Source organism: Rhipicephalus microplus, chromosome 9, assembly GCF_043290135.1.
Source record: "Rhipicephalus microplus isolate Deutch F79 chromosome 9, USDA_Rmic, whole genome shotgun sequence".
Lineage (NCBI taxonomy): Eukaryota > Metazoa > Arthropoda > Arachnida > Ixodida > Ixodidae > Rhipicephalus > Rhipicephalus microplus.
Window position 1 is genome coordinate 8,577,554 of NC_134708.1, and position 25,770 is coordinate 8,603,323.

The 25,770-nt window shown below is 47.6% G+C and overlaps 1 protein-coding gene across 1 annotated transcript in view; it reads right to left on the reverse strand.

Annotated features, from left to right (window-relative positions):
- The window catches only part of Tmem214 (Transmembrane protein 214), a 47,439-nt gene that overhangs the window by 10,785 nt on the left and 10,884 nt on the right, over positions 1-25,770 (reverse strand). Inside the window, exons 5-7 of the mRNA XM_037415426.2 lie at positions 23,768-23,873; positions 9,811-10,154; positions 2,553-2,792 (exon numbers count right to left, since the gene is read on the reverse strand). Of these exons, the coding sequence (XP_037271323.2) occupies positions 2,553-2,792; positions 9,811-10,154; positions 23,768-23,873 (690 nt within the window). The remainder of the gene's footprint in view (positions 1-2,552; positions 2,793-9,810; positions 10,155-23,767; positions 23,874-25,770) is intronic.

Below are 25,770 nucleotides of genomic sequence, written 5' to 3' on the forward strand. Positions count from 1 at the left end.
ATCTTTTATGGTTGTCAAAGCAAAGCCTTTGAGATAAGCACTCACTTTTTTTTTCTTTATAGTTCGCTCGAACAACGACAGGTGCCACAGCGGTCGGTAAAGCCCGCAAGCCGGTTCTTGAATCGTGACTCGAGCAAACAGCCTCTAGACAGCAGAGTAGGCGTTCTGAGTTTACTTTTTTTCAGCCGTGGTCGCAAGCGTAGGAGCGGGGGCGCGTACACTTCGGAGGGCACGCGTAGAGCCGCCGACTGCCGTCGCGGAGGCGTATCGCAGCGCAAACGCACCGAAGGGAAGGACGAGAGAGATCAGAAACCGCCAAGCGAGACACGGACAGCGTACGCCGGGCCACCGCTCGGGTCAGTGAACCGGGCAGTCGTCGCTTATTCGGCGCGATCAACGTGGAGGAGGAAGAAGCGTAAATATCGTCGCTGCTCGACCCAAAGCTCCTTGAAAAAACATGTAGCGTTGGCTCGACCTGTACTCTCTGTCTACGTGGCCAGCGCGGCGGCGAGAAACGGAGCGCGATGAAAAGCGCACCGAAACCGACCCTGTCGCTGTTTCTAACTACGAGACCGCAAATTTGCACTAACAGGACGTTCCACCAAGCAAGAGACCACCGTTTTAATCTGCGCGTTCGGGGCAGCATTTGCATAGGCAGCGTTGTGGATAGAATTAGCTCACTGGCTACTCAGCCGCCTTTTCATTCTTGTTGTTTCCATCAAAGTATCTACATATACGCACAAATGTGGTGCGTTTAACCACCTCATGTGGCAGTTTAAGCATGTTTTGGTAATCCATTTTTAAAATTAAAAGCGCACGGAAAAAAACGGGACAAAAAAAAAAAAAGCACGACAGATTGGGAAGATGGACGAACTGTGGACAAGCATGCCATCGATTGCTCTGACAAAAAAAAAAGAAAAAAAAGAGAGAATTTAATTTTTCCGAGCGAGATTATGCCATTTTGAATGCATCATCATCTGATTGGTGGTGGTGGGGTTGGAGGGGGGGGGTGGGGGCTTCGAATTCCTGTGAAATGGTATAGGCCGATTAGGTGACACTATAGGTAGCAGTGGTACTGCAACAATAAATTTGTTAGAAGTAGCACCTGTTCATGTGTGGGCGTGCATGCCTTTTTTCATCAATGTTTCTGTGCACATTTAGCTTTTTTGTTGTATTACAGTTTTCCTTTTGAATCAAATGAAAGGCCAAGCCCTCAAGAGCCTAAAAAATGTACTGCTAACGCTAGTGCACCTTGTAAGCTTTGCGCAACAAGGTGTCACGTCCACTATGGCCACAAGATAGCTTTCTGCAATTAATCATCTCAGTGTCACACACATCTATTAAACATTACAAGAAATGTGCATCTTTTTATTTTGCTTTTCATAAACTGAAGCAAAGCGGCTATAAGATGCTTTTCATAGTTTGAATTTCATGCTGGCATAACAGCTAGCACACAGCGTCCCAAGGCTGATTTACACGGCCAATAGACAGACATCATGTGATTGATCAACTTGAGAAAGACTTCTTTAAAAGGCAACTGATGATCATGTGAACAAATGGTTGGCTTATGGTGCTTAATTTCTTGGAGCAACATAGGCTATGAAAGCCACAATCTGGAGAACTCTGGATCATTTCAACCAGCAGGGGTTCTTCAACATGCGCTAACATAGTTCAGAACACAGTTCTCTAGCACAGTGGTTCTCAAATGGGGGTCCACAGACCCTACAGAGTCCCCGAAGCCATTTCTATGATTCACAAAACCCTCACCCGGTTTTGTTTTACATTTTTAAAAAAATTTTTACATATGCACCTCTGTTCAAGCGCGACTGTGCCACGTATTGATGAACTGTCCAAAATGAAGTGATGTGGCATGTTTGTTTGTTTTCGGTAGCAATAAGAAACACCTGTTTCACGCTCCAGTTTCGTTAATTTACCTACGTACCCCATCCCCCTCCCTCCCCTCTGCTGCAAGGGGTACCCCATCACCTTCACCAGTCCACAAGGGGTCTTTGACACATCCATGGCTGAGAACTACTGCTCTAGCAGATAGCCTCAACAAAATGCAACCATCACAGCCTGAACTGAACTCTTAATCTTTCAGCCAAAAGCCAACAAGAGTGGCCAGGAAGTCAGCACACCGTATCACTTATGACTCATAAATGATGCTGGTCACGCAAACCCACGTTGTCACTGCCTCATAATAGAAAGATACCTACAGATCTGTGCGGTTCCTGCACATCTTACTAGTTCCGAGACTTTGCGACCACAGTGACATGAGCGAAAAATCAAGTATGGCGAACAATAAAGTGTTAGATCAGGCTGGCTGGTGCATACTAGAGAAACTGGGTAATAGCATAACAGTTGAAATATAGATAGTGAGCATTTGGTTTGTCTCAGTCCGTTCATCTCCTCCTAACGCAGTAACCCAGTTTTCTATGGTAAGTAACTTGAGCAAAACCTGTCGTTTTCGAAAAACTCTGTTGTGAGACCTCTGTAACTCGCCAGCACAGACAAGCTTTCAGTACTCTCAAATGTTCCCCGATTTTTCTTACCTGGCACTGGGCGAGGGCTTCCCTGAGGGCAGCCTCCGACGTTGGTGTTGTGGAGCGCCAAGAGATGAGGGTGGCGTGCAGACGACGCTGCGTCGGGCGAGGCAAGCGACGCCAGCTGTCCTTGGCCTCGAGGTGCTGCAGCAGCAGCACAGACTGGGACGCCTGGCGCTCAAACAGCTGCCGCCACACCGACAGGCACTCGGGGTCATTGCAGAGGCACTCTTCGAGGCTGGTCAACAGCTACGCATATAGGCAGCAACCATCCACTAATTCAGGCGCCATGGGGCAGCACCATGACAGTGTTCAGTGTAGTGAAACTAGTGCACAGACACACAAGAACAGCTATTTACGTGTACAGTTTTAGAAAGCAGCAGCGTTTCCAATTCAAAGGCAGATAAAGCCTGCATAAATGGGTGCACACTCTAGGCTGACATGCCTTCATGATAGGGTTGCAAGATGGTGAGACGAGGGTCCTGTTCTTGAACATAGAAGGTGAACAGCAGTGTTCATTTTGGCATGTGAGCAAACTTTCAGGGCCATCAAGTTAGTATTATTTTTTTATAAGGGTGTCTACCACTAGAATTTTTCATTTCTACCTACAACACATATTTTACAAATGAGCCCACCTACTTGTAACTTTTTCTTCGAAATTGGCCTCTTTAAAAAAAAAAAAAAGGTGACTTCGTCAGTAGCGTGGAGAAAAAAGAAAGGCTTTAAGGACTTGGACAGATGAGAGATGGGTCCATACGTCCATACTAACAGAACATTTGGTTTGGCACACCATACATGAGCTCTCAACTCGTGCCCACAATTCATTCTCTTTTTTGAATGAATATCCAACAGTCCTTATCGACAAGTGGCAATAACTCCTTGGAAACATGATGATCTCAAGCATGAACTTAATGCAATTGAGAACTTAGCTAAATTGGATGCGTAGGCGAGCTGTTTCATGATAACAGCACATTAGGTTTATGTAACTTTGTTACCATTTTTGTTGAGTTAATTTGGAGTAAATCTTTCAGAAATAGACCACCCAAAAGACACAAATGGTGTGTGTGTGTCTTTTCTTGCTGTTCAAATATGTCATAAATGAAACTGTAGCCTGAAATTCAAGTAATAGGCCTCCTTCACGAAGACAGTTTGACTAAGATAAGTACAAAAACTTGACAAGCATTAATCACACAGACACTACGAGTACATTGTATTATACCCTCCCACAGCCACACTATTTCTGTATTCTTGGATATTTAAGCCATTCTGAGTTTCGATTGGAATAAAAGAGACAGAAAATAGAAAAGTGCTGAAGGATCCAGTTAAAGAGGTAGAAGGAAACAATAAAGACGGACACTACAGCAAATAAAAAAGACTAACGGTACATCCACACGTACCAACGTATCGCCATGAATTGCTTTCGAGCTACACCACTGCTCAAGGTCCGAGACCCATCAGATAGTGTGTTGGAGGTCAAACAAGACAAAGTGCACTTGACCTGTTTACCGACTGAGAGTAGGCTATCTATGTTCAGATAGTGCCACGAAAAATCTTTCCTGGCTTTCTATTCACGCTAGCTCTAACGGAGTGAAAACAATGCGATCTAACACCAGTCATGCCGCAAAAAAGGCATTGTTTCGTCAATTGAAATGGTACTGCACTAGATTGCATCCTATATTGCCACAGACGTAAAGCAGTGCACATGCCCTCACGCAGTGTTTAAAAAGCAGTGTGCACAACCTTCACTGAGTTAAATAAATTTCAACAGGGCCTTGCCAGGGACACTAACTATATAGAAGGTAAACAGAGTCGATCTCGCTACAGGAGGAGCCTTCACAAAAAAAGAAGAAGCATGCAGGGTATTGAAAAAGGTTTTTTTGATGAGGCACTAGTGGTGCCAAGCTTGAAACCAGGCATGTAAGGAAAGGCGTTTTCACTTCACTAACGTCGTTGGTATGCAGCTTACCCAAAGGTGGTGCTTCTTTGTCTTCTCTACACACCCGGTTTCAGTTTTCTACTACTACCTACTTCTTCACAACATGTTTAGCTTCAGTTATTTATGCCATGTAGGACTGAATGTTGTCCTCTTCATTTTTAGGGTACCGATTGTGACTAGTGACGTTTGCCCAATTTTAGTGACGTATCCTCGTCTAAAGATGAACCATGACCACATGACACACTGTGACGATATGACACGTCGCAAGCCAAGCCCTTAAGGTTCTCCACACCAAAAGACAGCAGGCAACTTTGCCATAAAATGTTCACAAGTGGGTTATTCAAGGCAACATTCTGCTCTGCCATGTCTATTGCAACCCCTTGTCCTCTCTACTCGTTCTAGAGGGCTATTGTGGCCTGCTTTTCCGATTGGCTAAAAAATGGAGACTTTACAAAGCCGGTAAGTGACAGACTGCCTTTCATTTTGCAAGATAAGCTACTGTGAAATCAATGACAGTTCTGGAACAACAACATCCACGAAAATGTCAATGGTGCAGACACTGTACTCAAGAACAAGAAGGAAGTTCGAGATCAAGAAGGAAGAGCGTTCAGGTAACCGGAAGGCCTTATGTTTATAATGACAAGAAAACAATGATAGTTACAGTGACAACAGCAAATAAGGTCTGTACAAGAAAAAAGCAACAGGTAAACACTGAGGAGTGCTGCAGCATCAAGAAGCTGAGTAAAACATCGACACGGATGAACAACCAAACCACAAGGAACCTGTGTATTTTTTCTTGCAGTTTGGCCAATTATTCCTGTTCATTCATTTCACATACAAGTTGTTTTTTCATTTTTTTTCAATGATCAAAGTATTTCACATCCCTACTTGGCCAGCCTCATCTATGCCTCCATCTACCTATGTTCAGGCATAGCTAATAAAAGAAGTTCACGTGTTTCACAGCAGATCAACTGTCTGATAATAAAATCCAACCGCATTTTCTTGCTCTTTCTTCTGGAGAACTCTGAGAAGGAAACATGTCACTTCTAATAATACAGTAATGCAGTTTGAGAATTACTAACCCCTAGGGAAATTGAACAAAAAACAAAGCAACAGTAACAATAGCTATTGAAATTGCATTAAATTAAGGTTCTTAGAAGAAAAAAATTCGGTAGACAACTAAGTTGTTTCATTCAGATTGAATGATGACAAGAAAGAGAAACAAAGGAAAAAGGCAGGGAGGTTAACCAAGCTTGGTAAGGTTGGCCACCCTACACGTGGGGTGGGAGAAAGGGGAATAATAGAAGAAGGAACTAGAGAAAGAAAGAAAAAACAATGAACGGTTAGTGAGTACACACACAACACAAACTTGCGCTGGTAGTCCATAGACACTCGTCAAGTTCAGTCGCTTTCTGGTAGCTCAGCTGGGCAGCCATTACAACAGCGGATAGCCAAACCTAGATAAAGTATGAAAAAACCAGTCTACATTTACCAGTAATGGCTTAATTGGCCAACACTAACCAAACAAAGTGGATGCTTGGACGTGCTGATACAACATACTAGAAAATGAACAGTGCAAGAGAAGAAGTCTCCCCCTTTACTGGTCCTTTAATTTTTCACTGTTTATTTTGTACTAAGCAACGTTCGCTTGCACTAAACTATATTAGCCATCCTTCAGTCCGCATTAGCCATGCTGGCCATAATGCGTCAATACAATGGTTGAATTCAGTCATGAATATACACCATGCCTCATGACAGAATGTGGGTTAAGACACCTAGAAAAAAAAAAGCAGGTAGTACCTATATTGCTGTTATGTCCGATGTTGTGGTCAGACTAAGGAAGTACACGTGGGGAGCGGTGATCCAAAAAGCATGGACTATCTAGACGGGTAAAAACGTGTTTATTATCACTCGGAGGTGGCAGCCGAACGGGCGTGAGAAACGAGCCTCGCTTGCAACGAGAGGGGGAGCAGTCGATAACCAGACGCCTGCCGATAAGATGAACCGCTTAGATAATAAGGGCTCGCTCGGGAACAAAGGTGTGTGTGGAAGTCGGGACACAACATTCTGGGAGTCATCGTGGGTGCGTTTGGAGAAGCCTGCACTTGCTGTGTGTCGTTGTCCTTGCACCCTTGCAACCGGACGGTGCGGATCCAACTGGTGTGACATGCGAGGCTAGGTGTCACTATGCTTTCGTCGGGGTGCCTGCTTGAAAGGGAGTCACCCTTGGCAAATTCCCTGAACGATGTAGCTGATGAAAGTGGCGGCGCGTGGCCTTTTCACCTATGTTGACGAGCCATGACCGCAAATCTATGCGTTTGAGGCCCATTGGTTCAATTCAGCCGGGTTTTTTGTTGAGCTGGCCTGCATATACGCATTGTCCAATTTCAATTTTCCTGCTACGCGAGAGCTTTTCTTTCCCCGATGGTGTTTCCAATGAGGGTTCTAGGACAATTGCTGTCAGCTAGGTTCTCATTTCTCGTCCAAACATCAATCTTCCTGGTGTATGCTTTGTAGTGCTTTGAAGAGTGTTGTGGTGAACTCTGCCAATGACCACTCCGAGAGAGGAGAAACAATTTAATCCTAAAAGGCTTTATATGAAGCCACAGATGACTAGCAAGGAGAGCTTGTGGGTCTCATCGTTGTAGCAGACCTTGGCACAGCCCAGTAGTGGAAGAGAAGAGAATGTCTGTACCATGTTCTCAGCTGCATTTCGTTTTGTAGGAAAGCTGGTGCGTTATCACTCCAAGCAGCTGAAAAATTGTCTGCACTGATGAACATGCATGCTGCTCCGGAACACAACTCAAACTTGATGGGGCGCTGGTGTACCATGATTCCCGTCATTATGTCTGGTCTCGTGCCGAGGTTTACAACGGAGTTCGAGTCATATAGTGCCGATGACGTAAGAGCTGTTCTGGTTGCGTTCTCTTCTGGCTGGCACACTTATGCTTCTATTTTGTTGTTCCGTTGCACTGAAGTCTTTGGTCGGAGCTGTTTGTGCTTGCTTATGCATGCCTTTTCAATGTGCTCCATTTTTGGCAAAAGTTGCAGGTAGCAGTCTTGAATCGGTACACCTGGGGATCGTGCACGTCATGGCATTGCCGACAACGTTGTATTTTCCTTCTTGAATTAGCCGTAGCTGTGGACTGGCTTGACTGCTCACTGGTGTGATGCACCGGTTTGACGTTCCATTATATATCTCTCTGCTGGTGACCGGTGCTCTCCGCTCACTGAGCAATGTCGTATGCCTTGGTGAAGGTGGGACGCGTCTCCGTGAACAGGCATTATTGTAGGCCTTCGTCGCGCAGTCGACACACAAAAGGGTCGCGCAACATTACGTCTAAGGGGAGTATAGTGGTGTTAGCAGGTGTGGCAGTCAATCCACACTCCTACACAGTAGCTGAAGTTGTCAATGTTAACGTCCCGAAATTGTAGTCAGTCGCGAGCTTTTTGAGACGCTTAATTTTTCACCTTCCAGTTGGTTTTGCCGTTGGAAGCGGGCTCGACTGTATACCTCCAATGGCCTTAGGTCATAGTGCTTTTGTAGCGCAGCTACGACGTCGTCTTAGACTACGGTTGCTGAAGTGAGTGGCTAAATCAGGGCACAGACTGCGTAGTATGTCTTCTCCCCGCACAGCGTTAGCAGGTTGGCACTTTTCAATACTGCAACAGTGATGTTGTTAGCCTCGGAGTAAAACTGCTGGCGTCCAAACCACGATGACCATGATGAGCCATTGTATTCAGGCAGCTGATTCTGGAGCCCGTGCGTAGTCATGACTTGCAGCTTGTCAAAAGCGTTTCATAGCGCAAATCCAGATTCACTTCGCGTTCAACTCTTAAAGACGAAGCTTAAATGTCCCCCATTTTTTTTTTGTTGGTTTTCATTTTGCACTAATATGACTGAGCCAGACTGCGTACAGAGGAGAATAAAAATTCAAGAGCGGCCGCACTCACCCAAAGACGCAGACTATGTGTGCGAACAAACCACGATGACTATAATGAGCCGTTCAATTCAGGCAGCTGATTTTAGAGCCCATGCGAAGTCACGACTTGCAGCTTGTCAAAAGCGTTTTGTAGTGCAGGTCCATATTCACTTCGCCTTAAACTCTTAAACACGATGCTTACAGGTCCCCCAATTTTTTTTGTGTGTGTTTGTTGGTTTTCAGTTTGCACTAATATGACTGAGCCAGACTGCGTACAGAGGAGAATAAAAATTCAAGAGCGGCTGCACTCACCCAGGGAAGCAGACTATGTGTGCGGACAAACCACGATGACCATGATGAGCCGTTGAATTCAGGCAGCTGATTTTGGAGCCCGTGCGTAGTCGCGACTTGCAGCTTGTCAAAGGTGTTTCATAGCGCAGGTCCAGATTCACTTCCTCATCGCCACTGTTATGCCTTGGGTTGTCGTTGGTCCAAGGATGTATGCAGGGGACACGGTGGTTCAAAAAGCATAGACTGTCTGGACGGGTAAAAACTTGTTTATTCTCACTCGGAGGTGACAGCCGAACTGCCGTGAGAAACAAGTCATGACTCGCTAGTAACAAGAGAGGGAGAGTAGTCGAGAACTGGACACATGCAGGTAAGGCATACCACTTAAATTGTCGGGGCTCGCTTCGGTACAAAGGTGCGTGTGGAAGTCGGTGCACAACAACAGCCTTCTTGAGTATGGGCAGAAAATCCTGCTGATTGGTAGTTGAGGCTCCTAACATACAAGACAAATATTATAGCACAGCACGCGGCCTGGAGTCTACAATAAATTTTCAAAGCCAGCTTAAAAACACTTTTTGTTCTCTCAACAAATGATGCTGCATACTCAAAATCACAGCGTCACAGGCCAAGCATCAGCCATTGGTTGATTTGAGCTTGGTGCACTCGGTCGTTGCTGCGGTCACCGTAAGAGGCCGCAACTTGTCTGCGCATGTGTGCACGTATGCACTGAACGGCCGCAAGTTCAAAGAAAAAAAAAGAATGAACGGCCGCAAGTTCAAAGAAAAAAAAAGAATGAACGGCCGCAAGTTCAAAGAAAAAAAAAAAAAGAAAAGTGATCAAAGCCATGAGGCACATGTGACGTTCTTTCTTCCCCGTGCCATCCCTCCCTGCTTAGCTTCCAGTGCTTTCATCAAAACGAGAGAAGAAAGAAAGTAATATTTGCAGCGTGCAAAAAATCTTTAACTCTGCTCGTCCGGATAGATTCTAAGAATTTTTGCGGCAATCAATTCGTGAGGCAATAAGCTCCCTTATTGAATCCATTTCATGCCTACTAGAAAAAATGCTGCAGGGCTCCTTTAAAAAAGAACGCGCACCTATATTAAGCAAAGGCTGCACTCACCTCAGCATTGAGCTGAGCTGAGCCAGTACCCAGCCGACGCAGGTACGAGGGGAAGTAGGCACTGCGGTTGGGTGCAGCCGCATAACACAGGTCGCGCATCCGTGGATATAACCGGTCCCGCAGGGCACGCTCCCGCTCGGGCGACAGCGGTAGACGGCCCCCAACACCGTACACGGCGTCCAGCAATGGGAAGAGGGAACGCACACCGAAATTACAGGCACGGCTGGCATTTGCATCCCCGTTCTTGGAAGCCGGGTGGCGAGAGAGGAGTGCCGACAAGAAGTCGATGGCGTATGGCGCATATGCCCGCGTACCTAACACCGGCATCAGCAGTTCCAGCCACACTGCATATTTGAAATAACACCATTTGAGAGCCTAGTTGGTGCATAATGATTGGTGCATAATTATTCTGCATAAGAAAAGACATGACACTAAAAGGTAGTTACATGCGGGACAAGCACTACTTTCAAGCCTTTATTCCACAATGGCGTCATGAAGTATATATAAAAACAGTTTCCACATACATGCTAAAGAGTGCTTAACAGTACAAACGACAGGAGGGGATAGAAAAGACGAGACAGAACGTTGAACTGCCGTCAATTTATTTCTTGCGAAGGTTTTCGCTTTTATACAGTTAGCAGTTGCACCAGTCGTGCGCGGAACAACTTTTCTTTATCAGTGAGCGCAACAGAAGGGGTGCTAACACAAGCATCTTTCAATGAGCATATCTTTTCTGCCTCTATGATCTCGCATGTGGTGCGATCCCTGCATGTTGCAACAATAGTACACTCTGAAAATATTGGCAGGCAGCCACACGTGCTGCAGTGAACGGACAGCCATCCTTGTCTTCCAGAGAAACTCGGTTGACATGGAAATATGCCGCAGAAGTTCTTGGAGATTCTTCGCAACGTTAACAGGTGTGCTGGAGATCTGTACGTGAGCAAATAAGTACTAATTGTACAGCCGTACTTGTCTTTGTAACTCTTCCCTCAAGATCTTGCAGATCCTTGACCTGTGTCCTTGTGTCGGCCCACCGAACAGGCGACGAACTTCTTCTGAAAGAACATTTTTCTTGATGCAGAAAGAAAGACTCAGCTCCTTCAGCTCCGCAACCTGGTGCCCACAAGATAGCAACCGCCGAAACGACCGACCTACAATCAGGAAGACTTGGACTTCCCTTAGCATGTCTATAACGTGCTTTCGTTGGGACCGAAGTTCGTTATGGAGCCTAAGCGTTTCCCACGCGACCTTTTGGCTACCGTACGACAAGTCTCTCAACGTTCTCCACCACAAGAGCAAGACCGCTGCATAGCGGACGGTGTGGATGTCCTGAGTCAGTGTAAGGCAGCGTTTTGACTCTTCCCGTAAACATCGTAGTAGACTTTATGCAAGAGCAATCATTATGTATGTTACCTGCTGACAAAGAGGGCGGCTTTGCTGTAATGTCCCTTAAAAAGTACCGGGAAAAAGCTTCTCGCACGGTCTCGGCGCCCTCTTTGACTGTCATGCTGAAGTGTCAGCGAAAAAGGTCAAAAGTAAAGCTAAGAGCCTGCTTCACAAGTTAAATCTTGTAAGTGTGCATGAGAACATGTCAGATGCCAAGGAAGATTTTCTTGAAGCCTTCATCAGCGCGAAAACGCATCAGGTCGACATGCCTTTTAGGCTAATAGTATCTGAAAAAGGTGCCTGGCAAAAATGTGTTGTACTCTACCTGCAGAAAACTTCGAAATGCCTAGAAGTGAACAATCTGTTTCTGGTAAAAAGTTCATGTGAAATCCAGAATTTTATTTCGTCACATTGAAATAAGAGTCTCTTTACCTTCTCTGTAGACGTCAAGGAGTTGTATCATTCTATTCCGCATGACCCATTGTTACAATGCATTGGAGAATATATAGATCGGTTTGGCACCTCCAAATTCCAGACTCAGTCTGGCGTCAGTGTCAGTGCGTTTTCGAGCTTCTTAGGTTTTACCTTCGGTTGACGTAGATCCTATAGGATGAAAAGCCTCATCTTCAAAAATCAGGTATCTGTATTGGTTCTTGCATCGCTCCCATCGTCAGTGACCTGTTTTTAGGCAAATTAGACATCCGTTTCGGAAGTTTTCACTAACACTAATGTGACACTCATTTTTAGATACGTGAATGATTTTTTAATGTTTATGGACACCGATGTTGCATCGTATAAGAATGGCGCTCTTGCAGTTTTAGACCTGATGCGAAGTGGTTTCAAACATTTTGAGCTTACTCATGAACTTTCTGAGAATTGTGAAATCAGGTTCCTTGACTTTAAGCTATTCCTGAATAATCGCCGTACTTGCTGGATGTATTAACCGCGTGAAAATAAGCCTGTTTTGCCATTTCATTCTGCGCATTCTAAATTAGTTAAGCGAGGTATTGCAAAATATTGCTTCATGAATGCCTTGCAAAAATCCTGTGTGTACAAGATTACCGAAAGCTTTGTTGAGCAATCTTCAAGGCAGACATCGGCTGGACCACGTGCAAGTTTCCGTTGCCGAAGGCCTTCTGCGTCACAGCTGTCACAGCTAGACAGGCTTTCGCCGTGGTTTCGTATATGCATAATATAGCACACAATCTAAAGAAGTGGCACAGCTAGTTAATGTGAAGGTGGTCTTTATGGTCCCTCAAAAATTGAGTCGCCCGTGCAAGCTGTCCATTCCTTCGTCCAGACCAACCCTCGGTTGCACGAGAAAACATGCAAATAAATTTAGAGATTGTATCTAATGTGGTGTATAAGCTGCTGTTATCGTGTAAGACGTTACGTCGGTCAAACAGGTCATTGTATAAATGAGAGGCTGAAGGAACATCTGTACAATGTGGATCATTATAAACAAGGACGGCTGTCCCTTCACTGCAGCACGTGTGGCTGCCAGCCAATATTTTCAGAGTGTACTATTGTTGCAACATGCAGGGATCGCACCACACGCGAGATCATAGAGGCAGAAAAGATATGCTCATTGAAAGATGCTTGTGTTAGCACCCCTTCAGTCGCACACACCAATAAAAAAAAGTTCTTCCTTCGCTTGTCGGTGTGATGTACTTATGCATTATCATTGTGTTTCGCGTATGACTGGTGCAACTGAAAACGGTATAAAAGCGAAGACCTTCGCAAGAAATAAATTGTCGGCAGTTCAGCGCTCTGTCTTGTCTCTTCTATTTTCTCCTGTCGTTTGCGCTGTTAGGCACTCTTTATCATGTTATACCAGCACCCCCAATCCTACTGTCCTTTAAGCCACACACATGCACTGCATTCGAATAGAATAAATTTAGATACTCTGAAGCATATATCACCTGTTAAATTTGTTTTTCTTGCTCTTGATTTTCATTTAAAACATCTGCACACAAGTAAACCGTGTGCATGTACGGCATGCAATTTCATGAGAATGCTGTGAATTAAAGAGCTGGAAGTAGCACCTGTCTTCTGTGTCACTTGCTTTTTGTGTCGTATATTGTGCTAGATAAATTTGCCTATTAGAAAGCCTAGTGAGAAAATAAGCGAAACTACTTGTGGATGCTAGAAAATAACTTTAAAGGAGTACTGACATGATTGTTAGGCACCCAAAAGGGACAGCTCTCATTTCCATGATGTGCACTATCAATGTGCACAATCAATGATCTCCACACACTGGAGCCAGGCAATGCGCACGAAATATTTTACATATTACGGTCACTCAGCATCTGCAAGCCAGCCCCATTGCATTAGACATGATCCCGATATCAATACAGTTCATTAGTTTTGTAACGTCCTCATCCGGCATACAGCCTAAATCGCAGAAATCGCTGTTGGAGTCACTCGACGACTATGTACATAGCATTGTTTACGTGAATTACACACGAGTGATGACAAATTACAGAGCCGGTGCTAGTGTTTTATGAGTTGCAGTGTTCCCGTGACGTCAGACTTGTGTTGACACGTCCGTGTAAAGCCACTTCGTAGTGAAACCGGAAGTGTTTTTATATTGGCAGTATTAAAAAAATATTCAATATACAGTTAAACCTTGTTATAACGAAATTGGAGGGCCGCCGCTATTTGCTCGTTATAACCAATATTTCTTTATAGCCGTAGCGGGCATTCACCGCAAAAATTATGCACTGTACTTACCCAAAAAAAAATAGCGGGCGAAATAGCATCCCGCCGCATGGTGGTATGCAACAAAATAACCGCATTCCCAAATAAAAAGGAGAAAGCCATGCACCTGTTTTAATGCACTTTAAAATACACAGTGTTGCGTCCCGCTGCCAGTGACGTCTTCGAGGCGAGCGCGATGTCGCCGGAGTCTGTTGCGTCCCGCTGCCAGTGACGTCTTCGAGGCGAGCGCGATGTCGCCGCTACTCAGTTCCGCGAACGCAGCGACTGTTGAGGCTGACCATTGTGTCGCGGGACGGTGCGCTGGCGCCACGGCTGGGCCCTGCGGAATGCGGCGGCGGTTTCGGGGAACGAAAGATTCGTCGCTGCTTCTTGGAGGGATGGGTCCACCCGGAACAACTGAGCATAGAGCTGAGGGGAAGTCGGGTTCCGGGTGGACGATTCACCCCCTTGATCCCCCCCTCTGACTGCGGGCCGCCCCTGCCTTTCGTGAAGTGGACTGATGGACCGAGATAGAGGGAGAGGGGCGGCAACGAGAGGGATAAAAAGGACGGAGGAGACGGCGGGCGAGAAGGGGGAACAACGATGACCAGTTAACTTTTCTTTGAATGCAAATAAATCCTTTTTTTCAAGTTTCCTAAATGGACGTCCTGCTTTCATGACCTGCCTGATCTTGGTCATCCCACCCAATCTACCCCGACGACGCTACAAACTGGATGGCAGCGGTGGAATCAAGAAAAGGCATGCAGAAAACTGCGGACGGAAGATCGACTTCTGTGGATCCGGGATCAGCAGAACGAGACCTCGTGGCTCCGGGAGGCACAACCGTCGCAGTAACGGCATGAAGTTTTGGACGACTCCAGGAAACTAAGGACGAGCAGCAGAAGGCAGACCAGACGATCTGGGATCGGCGGTCCTGTGAACGTGGCTCTGGGAGACACGTCCTTCGCCAGCTCGAGGTTGGAAGTAGCTGCGGACGGAAGATCGACTTCTGCGGATCCGGGATCGGCAGAGCGAGACTTCGTGGCTCCGGGAGGCACAACCGTCGCAGTAACGACTACCGGAAACTAAGGACGAGCAGCAGAAGGCAGACCCGACGATCTGGGATCGGCGGACCTGGGAACGTGGCTCCGGGAGACACGGCCTTCGGCAGCTCGAGGTTAGGTGAGTGCTTGAGCGATCACGTTTTGCCGGACGATAAGAACAGGGTTCTATCGGGCAATTGGCTCTGAAGGGCCGCCACAAGTGTGCGGTGAATATTGCAGAAGTATTGGTTGGCTCTTGTGAAGATATGGATATCGGAGTGTTAAAGAAAGAAGAGCTGTTGCTGTTAGCAGTAGAGCTCAGCTTGGATATCAATAGCAGGTTAAGGAAGCCCGAAATTCGCAGTGCGATAATCGAAGGGGGTTTCGAGGAGGACGAGCTCAGCGAGGCCTGGGAAAAGATATGTGAGGAGAAGAAACAAAGGGAGGAAGAAAAGAGGGAAAGAGCGGAAGAGAAGGAAAGGCAGGAAAGGAGAGAACAAAGACAGGCCGAAATTGAGCTCGAGAGAATAAAGCTAGAGCAGGCGAGATTAGCACGCAGTGCAGATGCGGCGCCGCCGCATACTGAGAACCTGAAGATGACGAGTTTGCTTCAGCCGTACAAAACAGGCGAGGACATTGGTCTCTACCTGATTAATTTTGAACGGATCTGTGAGAAACATTCATTTCACCAGGACACCTGGCCAGAGCGGTTGCTTGCGTTGTTACCGGGTGAGGCCTCGCAGGTCGTGGCCAGACTGAGCGCAGCCGAGGCAGGCGTATACAGTTCAGTGAAGTCGACATTACTCGCAAAATACAGGCTCTCCACAGAGGAATTTCGGAGGAGATTTAGACGGGAAAGAAAGAAGCCTGGTGAAAGCTTTGTTGAGTTTGCGTGTAGCCTGAGTGATAATTTTTCAGAGTGGGTGAAAGGAGCAGGTGCGGATAACTTAAGTAAACTGAGGGATCTAATTTGTTTGGAGCAGTTTTATGACACCCTGCCGGATAACGTGCGCCTGTGGGTCAAGGATAGGCAGGAAGGTGTGTCTGTTAGGAGTGCAGCACAGCTTGCCGACGAGTACGTGGCCAGTCGAGGCTTCAGGACCCCGATCAACAGCGCACATCACTATCAAAGGCCTGCACCACGGCCCCAAGCTTACACTCGAGGACCGCAAAGCGCAACAAAAGAGCGAGAGGAAACTAATCAAAATTCGGCGCGTGCTGAAGGCAAGCTGAAAGAGCCGGAAAAGAACAGAAAGGAGGTCAGAAATCATTTAGAAGAGTTAGAGTCGCGAGCTAAGGCGCTATGTTTCAAGTGCAACGAAACAGGTCACTTTGCCCGAAACTGCTCAAAAGGTAGGCCAGTGTTTGCTTGCGTAAGCGATCACCCGAGTAACCTAGATCTTTTGAAACCTTACACGACAGATTTAATGGTTAATGACAAAAGGTGTAGGGTACTCAGAGACTCCGCGGCCACTATGGACGTAGTCCATCCGAACTACGTAAAAAGTGAAGACTACTTATCCGAATGCGCGTGGATAAGACAGGCCGTCAGCGAAGATTCAGTGTGTTTACCTATGGCAAAGGTACACATTCGGGGTCCTTTTGGAGCGATCGAGACAGTAGCAGCAGTCTCCCGTGGGCTACCAGAGGGCTACCCGTACCTTTTCTCGAACAGCTCGGAGTCACTACTCAACGACAGGGGGTGCACTTTTGCTGATGCCCAGGTCATGGCTTTGACGAGATCGAAAGCACGCGTATTGGCTCAGCAGCTGCGTTACGGGGAAGGGGAAGGTGCCAAAGCGAAAGAGTTAACAACTGAATCCGAAGAAGTTAAGCCCGACGAGGCACTTATCCCTATTCCTCCGACCGAAAATCCGGAAAATGGTCAGATTAAGAAGCCGATAATTGAGAAAAGAAAGAAACCTTCGAAAGGAAAAGATCATAGTTTGCAGGGGTCCGTGTTGGCCCCAATCTCGCACAGCTACGAGCGCATGCTAGGGGTTGACAGGGAAGCGTTACGGCTGTCTCAGAAAACTGACCCTAGTATAGCGGTTATGAACAACGGAAACAGTGAAGGTGTTTCGTCAAGAAACATCTCTTTCGAAGTGAGGAACGGTATCCTATATCGTAAATACCGAGATAGGCGAGGGCAGTGCTACGATCAATTGGTGGTGCCATCACCATACCGCAAGGACCTACTCAGTCTTTGTCACGATCACTCATGGGCAGGACACCTGGGCATAAATAAAACCAAGAAAAGATTGCTACAGGAATTTTATTGGCCGGGGTGTTTCAGGGACGTGCAGAATTTCGTGAAGACTTGTGACGCTTGCCAGAGAGCCGGTAGGTCTAACGACAAATGGAAGGCCCCGATGGTAAAAGTGCCCATTATTTCTGAGCCCTTCCGCAGAGTTGTTGTAGATTTGGTGGGGCCGTTGCCGAAAACAAGTGCGGGGAACAGATACATTCTCACACTATTGTGTCCTGCAACGAAGTTCCCCGAGGCGGTGCCCTTACAGGAGGCAACTTCGGTCGAGGTAGTCGATGCGTTGCTTTCTATATTTTCGCGCCTCGGTTTCCCTGCCGAAATGCAATCGGATCAGGGAACCGTTTTCACGAGTGCTCTCACGACCATGTTTCTCGAGAAATGTGGCGTTGAAATTTTGCATAGCTCGGTTTACCACCCACAAAGCAACAGTGTGGAGAGATGGCATGCTACCCTAAAAAAAGTATTGAGAGCTGTTTGCCATGAAAGGAAGTGTGATTGGGATGGTTGTTTACCGGGCACGCTATTTGCGTTGCGCACAGTGCCACACGAGGGAACCGGGTTCGCACCGGCAGAGCTGGTGTATGGCCGGAATCTTCGAGGTCCGCTGAGGCTAGTCCGCGAACTGTGGGAGGATGATCGGGGGCCTAAATGTGTGATCGAGTATGTGTTGAACCTAATGCAAAGGTTACATAAGTGTCGCGAGATCGTGAAGGGCAACCTAGAGGCGAGGCGAGACGCTTCAAAGCGCTACTATGATAGAAATGCCAGGACGCGATCATTCAACCCGGGCGACAAAGTGATGATATTGAGGCCTAATCGCCAGAATAAACTGGAAGTCCACTGGGATGGACCTGCCGAGGTTATCAGTCGCCTTTCGGAAGTAAACTACACCGTGAGATTACCTGGAAGAAAACGCGAGGACAGGGTCTACCACGTAAACCTAATGAAGCCATTTTTAGAGCGAGCAGCAATTGTTAGCATCGCCATGAATGTTTCAGAAGAGGTTTCTCTAGAGGTACCTTGTTTTCCTGGGAACACGGGCCCTAGTGTAGAAGAGATAATCGCGTGTGCAGTTAACAAAGACGAGTTGGGTACAGCTAAAGTCGAGGATCTGAAGAGCCTTATTCAGGAATATCTGGAATGTTTTGGGGAAAGGCTCGGAAGGACTCATTTGGTACAACATGATATCGAGCTGACTACAGAGGTCCCTTTTAGCTCGAAGGCGTACCGCGTGTCTCCGCGACAGCTGGACTTAATGAAGGCGGAAGTTAAAAGGATGCTTCGCCTTGGCGTGATCAAAGAAGCATATAGTGACTATTGCTCCCCTTTGATGTGGTCGAGGTGCCGGGGAAAGAACCACGGCCATGCGTCGATTATCGCAGGTTGAATGCGATCACAAAAGACCAGGTGTACCCGTTGCCTAACATAGAGGAAAGGGTGGAGCTGGTAAGCCGGGCTACCTTCATTTCAACCCTAGATTTAGTGAGAGGATATTGGCAGGTGCCCTTAACTGAACGAGCAAGTCGGTATGCAGCATTTGTAACACCCTTTGGCGTTTATCAGCCCGTCACCATGGCCTTTGGTTTGAAAAACGCACCCTTCTGTTTTTCAAGGTTAATGGATCGGGTGCTAGAAGGACTAGAAGAATTTGCGGTGCCATATCTAGACGACGTGGCCGTATTTTCTAATGATTGGGAGTCTCATTTGCAGCACACACGAACGGTGCTTGAAAGAATCAAAGGGGCGGGCCTGACTATTAAAGCCGAGAAGTGTCAGTTCGGCCAAGCCCGTGTCACGTATTTGGGACACGACATAGGGCAGGGAAAACGGGAACCAATGAAAGCCAAAGTAGCTGCGATAGTCAACTTCCCAAGACCCGTAAACAAAAGGGAGGTGCGAACATTTCTAGGAATGACAGGCTATTACCAGCACTACATTCCAAATTATTCGGAGCTCGCCAGCACGCTAACCGACAGCCTGCGAAAACCTGAACCGGAAGTGGTAACTTGGAGCACCGAGAGGGAGGAGGCCTTCCAAAACTTGAAGAAAGCTTTGTCTTCTCGGCCCGTGCTTGTCGCGCCAGACTTTAGCCGAGAATTCATTCTCCAATGCGACGCCAGCAACCGAGGTCTAGGTGTCGTCTTGGCCCAACTTAACGAGGGAGGTGAAGAGCATCCGGTGCTCTATCTCAGTCGGAAGCTGACTCCCCGAGAAGAGGCTTTCAGTGCCTCGGAGAAAGAATGTTTGTCCATTGTGTGGGCCATTCAAAAACTAGGATGCTATATTCAAGGCACAAAATTCACGGTCGAGACTGACCACTGCCCGCTTTCATGGCTGAAGCAAATGTCCAATAAAAACGGGAGGCTGTTGAGATGGAGCCTCATACTACAGGAGTATAACTTCGAGGTCAAATATAGAAAGGGGAACCAGAATAAGAACGCCGATGGACTGAGCCGTGGATTTTAGAGTCGAACACTGATTTTCTTGTTGCTGTTTCTTTTTTTATTGATGTGTTTCTATCGCGGCTGAGGTCACGGCATTTAGATTTTTTTCCAAGGGCTGACCACCACAAAAAAAAAAAAAAAGAAAGAAAGAGAGGGCAATCATGGGGTAAAATTATGGCAGTCTTGGCGTCCGGTGGGCGTGTCGCTCGGGCACGCCGACCAGAGTGTGTGTGCTTGTGTTGTGTATCCCTGGAACAGGGTTATTGGTGATGCGAGTGCTGAGGCCCAGAGAGGCCGAGTGTTTGCACATGTCGTCTCGACGCTTCAGGTGACCCGACAGTTGGCCACCCTCGAGTCGAGTCTTTCGGCGGCGGAGGAGTCTGTTGCGTCCCGCTGCCAGTGACGTCTTCGAGGCGAGCGCGATGTCGCCGGAGTCTGTTGCGTCCCGCTGCCAGTGACGTCTTCGAGGCGAGCGCGATGTCGCCGCTACTCAGTTCCGCGAACGCAGCGACTGTTGAGGCTGACCATTGTGTCGCGGGACGGTGCGCTGGCGCCACGGCTGGGCCCTGCGGAATGCGGCGGCGGTTTCGGGGAACGAAAGATTCGTCGCTGCTTCTTGGAGGGATGGGTCCACCCGGAACAACTGAGCATAGAGCTGAGGGGAAGTCGGGTTCCGGGTGGACGATTCACCCCCTTGATCCCCCCCTCTGACTGCGGGCCGCCCCTGCCTTTCGTGAAGTGGACTGATGGACCGAGATAGAGGGAGAGGGGCGGCAACGAGAGGGATAAAAAGGACGGAGGAGACGGCGGGCGAGAAGGGGGAACAACGATGACCAGTTAACTTTTCTTTGAATGCAAATAAATCCTTTTTTTCAAGTTTCCTAAATGGACGTCCTGCTTTCATGACCTGCCTGATCTTGGTCATCCCACCCAATCTACCCCGACGACGCTACAACAGCTTGCATTTCAGGCAGACTTAGGTGCAAAGAAGTCCGTAATTGGACGTTGATGCATCTTCCTGATGCGAACGATGGCTCGCTCAGCTGCGGCCGCAATGTTCAAGCCATCTCATCTTTGCCACCCTCGTGAGCGCCGAAGTAGCGGCGCAGTACGTCCACCGCGCCTAATGCCTCCGACGCCGTCGGCACGTTTGTCTCCTGTTCGTCGACAGAGTCATCGTCACTGGTTTCGTTACGATCACTGACAGCGCGCACAATATCGTCATCCAGGAGCTGCTCCGTTGCCACCACTTCCGAGTCCGCACTCACATAGTCGCAAAACGACTCGCTGTCAGGCACGACACCGACGTCACGAAGTGCCGTCCGTGATGCAGCGACTTCATCTGATGTGGCAAAACCGTCCGGCACAGTGGGCTCGTCTGATGGCTCATCGCTGGCGTCTGGTGCGGCGGCAAATGAGGCGTGTCGAAAGCAGTTTGCGATCATGGTCGCTGTCACACTCATCCACGCCGCCTGAAGCATTTCGAGCGCAGCGTACAAGTCAACATCGGTGTCTCGCTTCACCCTCATTTTGAGCAGGAGCTTGTCTATCACACGCTTGCGGTAACCTGCCTTCAGCGACATAATCACACCTTGGTCAAGTGGCTGTATTTTTGCTGTGCAGTTGGCAGGAAGGAACAGCAGCTCGATGTTTTGTAGCACAGCAGCGGTATGGTGGGCGGTGCAGTTATCTAAAACAAGGCACACCTTGCGGTTCGCCTTTGCCAGCTTCTCGTCCCATTCGCAAAGCCATTTTGAAAAAATCTCCCTGGTCATCCAGGCTTTGCGATTCGCTACGTATTTGACTGGGAGCTGCCTCTTCCCCTTAAAGCTGTGAGGGGATGCACTTTTGCCAATTACGAAAATTGGCAGCTTCTCAGAGCCGGTCACATTTGCACAAAGTAGCGCAGTGATCCGCAGCTTACTTTGTTTGCCGCCATGGCATGGCTCGCTTTTGAGGGCTAACGTCTTGTGCGGCAACATCTTGAAAAAGAGAGCGGTTTCGTCCGCATTAAAAATATGCTCCGCACTGTATTTTTCTAGCAGCCGCACAATGTTATCTTTCGCCCACTTGGTAGCCTCTGCTTCGTCGACAGATTGCGATTCGGTGCAGACCGCTCTCCCGACAATGTCGTGGCGCTCCTTGAAGCGTTGGAGCCAACCCGAACTTGCTACGAAGTTGTCATGGCCCATGATGCAGGCAATGTCTCTTGCTTTTCTTTGCAGCAAGGCACCGCTCACCAGCAGATTCACAGCCCGCGTGTCCAAGAACCATTTAAAAACGGCCCTTTCGACCACTTCAAAGGCAGGTGCCCTCATCCTCTTAGCGCTTCCTTTCACGCCACGTACAACAGCGTCGATGATAGACTCCTGCTTGCTCAAGATGGTTGACAGTGTGCTCGTCCATACGCCAAAGTCTCTTGCCACGTTGCCTTTCTTGGTCCCCGATTCGACGGCTCTTATCATAGCCGCCTTCTGATCTAGCGTTATGCGCTTTCGCTTCCTGCCTGGCGCATTCATGTTGCTGGAATCACGAGCGCAGCACGACAAAAGATAAGGCGGAAGCGGTCGAAAAAGAGAAGAAACACGCACGCAAAAGCAACGCGGCTCACGTCGGCGAGCGACGACACTTGCAGAGAAAGTGACTGTGAAGAGGAAGGGGCAGAAGGGGCACTCTTTTGCGCTGCCCTCTAGGAACCGGTTACTCAAGGGGAATGGGGGTATGTAAGATTAGGAAGCGCGCCTCAGCGCCATGAGAAAGGGGAGGGGGAGAATATAAAGAAGACAAAAGAAAAGGGCGAGACGTTCGCGGAGCTGCGGAGCGCTCCGCTGTCGGCGGTAGCCAAGCGGCGCACGTGCAGCGACCTCTCCTCCGGAAACAGCGCGTGCCGTCTGCTTTGCGCGCGTTGCTGGAGGGCGCGTGGCGGGAGTTTTGAACTGCTAAATACAGTTCTCCCGTTGCGCGCCATCTCAAATTCCCATTGTGCACTGTCGTGACATCGGCTCAAAATTTTACTTCCTAACAAAATTTGTTCGTTATATCCCATAACAGGCAAATTTTGCCTCGTTAAAACGAGGTTTTGAATACATTGGTTTGTATGGGGACTTTCAAGGGGAATTAGTATTTGCTCGTTATATCCATTATTTCGTTATAGCCCATCTCATTATAACGAGGTTTAACTGTATTCCAAAGCACAAGGAAATTGTTTTTAGAGTTTTCAACACCCATGTTTTCATTTAGAGCGACCAAGGCAAAAATATTATATTTTGTGTCAGTGCTCCTTTAAAGGGACCCTGCAACACTTTTCTAACTAGCCATGGAATCAATTCACTGAGGAGGCTTACTGACTCACAAATTCACCCCCGCAAAAATTTTTAGAATCCGTCCAGTAGGAGCTGATTTACTAAGATTTGTCGCACACACTGCAATTGCATTCTCTCTTCTCTCGTCCGACGAAAGCGCTAGAACCTAAGCAGGAAGGGTTGGCACGAAGGAAAAAAATGCGTCACGTGCGCCTCGTTGCCTTCAGCGCTTTTTCTTTTCTGTTCATTTTTCTTCTTCGACTGTGCAGCTTCTCAGTGCGATGACGCATGGACAAGTCGCGGCCTCCTGCAGCAGCTCCAGTAACGACAGAGCGAGCCATGATGAAATCAGCCAAACGCCGATATTTGGAGATGGAAATAGTGATTTTAAGCCGGTAGCCTCATTTGTCGAGAGAAGAGAAAGTGGTTTTTAGCTGACTTTGAGAATTAATTGGAAATTCAAAGCCATGTGCTACAATATAATATTTCGTATGCATGCTCTCGAGAGGCTAGACTACCTATCAGCAGCATTTTCTGATCATGCTCCCAAGGTGTTGCAGGGCCCCTTTAGGACAAGGCGTCCTCCATTCTAACAAGGCGTACTGCTTCCCACATAACTAAGCTTTCAAGACTTAAGTATAGCACTGGATTCGGACAGTCCTTTACACTATTCATGACGCCTTCTCAGGGAAATTGTTCACATCGTTCACGCCCTTTCTAAACATTGCAGGGCAACTTCACACTAGCCAAGACTAAGGAATCAAAATTATGCTGGGGCACAGGTAATGCAAAAAAATCTAGATGACAACTGACCGGCCAATCCCGCTCCAAGATTGGAAAGTCCCGCCTGTGAAGCAGCCCACAGGAGAGCAAGGCACGCCAGAGGACGTCCCTGGTGCTGAGAGCGCAAGGTCTTCAGCTGCAAGTATAGTTTAAGGAAACAGAATTATTGATCACCGTTATACCAAATCACAATAGCTTGTATCTTATACAGTACGATTTTCCTTCATACTATACTCCTGGTAGGCATGGGATGCTTCAGAAGAACTTGAACTTAGTCTTGTTTATGTTTATAACATGGTCTTTGCAGCTATAGAGACGAGAACAAGGAAACAAAATGTGATTAATCGCATGTGTTGCTCATTTCGTCGTCTATGGTTTCTTTCATTGTCATTCGCCCCGCTGCGGTGGTCTAGTGGCAAAGGTACTCGGTTTCTGACCCGCAGGTCGCGCGATTGAATCCTGGCTGTGGCAGCTGCATTTCCGATGGAGGCGGAAATGTTGTAGGTCGGTGTACTCAGATTTCGGTGCACATTAAAGAACCCCAGGTGGTCAAAATTTCCGGAGCCCTCCACTACGGCGTCTCTCATAATCATATGGTGGTATTAGGACGTCAAACCCCACTAATCAATCATTTCATTGTCATTGTCTTTCCTTGGCGGCAAGGCCATCAGGAGTACAACATTTTCATTTTGTTTAGAATGGTTCGCTCACTTGCCACGAGTCAGTGATAAAAACAAATGACCAAATATAAGTAAACGTATCTTTTAAAGTAAATATTTCCGAAGTAACTTTCACGTGCTGGGATGGCATCGGCTGGTTTCAATTTCATCACGTAACACCCCCTTGCAATATTTTTCTTTTCTTCTTGAATTTCTGTCAAATATTCTGTGTATTAAGAAACAGGCCTAGTTCACAATACTACAGCTGCAAAATAAAAAAAAAGTGCAGCTTGCTGCGTGCACAGGTTACAACAGGGAAGATCAGTTTCCTCGATTGCTGCCGCAGCTATGACCAGGCAATCCAGAACTACCTTCAAGCAGGACATGCTGAAAAAGTGAACAAAGTGGGTGAGTCCCCGCCGGGGCCCATTTATTACATGCCACACTGAGGCGTTGTCCAGCCAGCTGGCAAAACAACCAAGTTAAGGGTCGTGTTCAAATGCGACCTTCTAAGCAGCATTGAAGTCACCATTGAGCAAGGTTTTCTACGGAGGACCCAACCTAAATCCAAGTTCATCAGACATTCTCATTCGATTTCAAGTGCACAATGTGGCCATAATGTCCGACATAGAAAAGGCTTTTCTCAAAATTGAGCTGGCAGAGAAGGATCGCGACGCCCTCCGATTTCTGTAGTATCAAAGTACACCAAAGAAAGGCGAAATGATACCCCTCAGTCGAAGAACACCGAATGACAAGGGTACCATTCGGTGCTACGTGCAGCTTATTCCTCCTCCCAGCTACCTTACGTCATCATTTGAGAAGTGTCGAAAAGAAATTCCCCTGCACTGCTAAGATACTGAGTGACAACCTGTATGTCGATGACTTTGTTACTGGTGCTGACAGTGAAGAAGAGGCAGAATAGATATACAAGGAAGCACAGTCTACATACATATTTTAACATGGCACATGACTACGCGGACACAAGAGAATAAGGAACAAACCGATTGTATTCCCAGCAGTACGTATTATGTATTACAACATAATTGCCAGGTTGTGCGCGGTATTCTCGTGTGGTGCACAGTAGTGATGCGTCGATGAAGACGATGACAAGTCAGGCCAGAAGACAAAAACAGTGATCGGAAGCCAAGCCGGACAGGCAGAGAAAGAAGTGAAGAAAGAAGAGGGTGGTTGGGGAACGTGACTGCATTCGCGGGCCGAGGCACTCGTCGAGTCCTGGTCCCGAAGCAAACCACTGCCTGCAGTTTGTCCGTGGGTTGCTCGCCTGGACTGGTGTTTCGGTAGCTGGCGCCGGTTCCTTGTGCTGGGACCCGGGCGCATTCAAGACCTGAACCTACTATTGTCCTTGAGACGAGT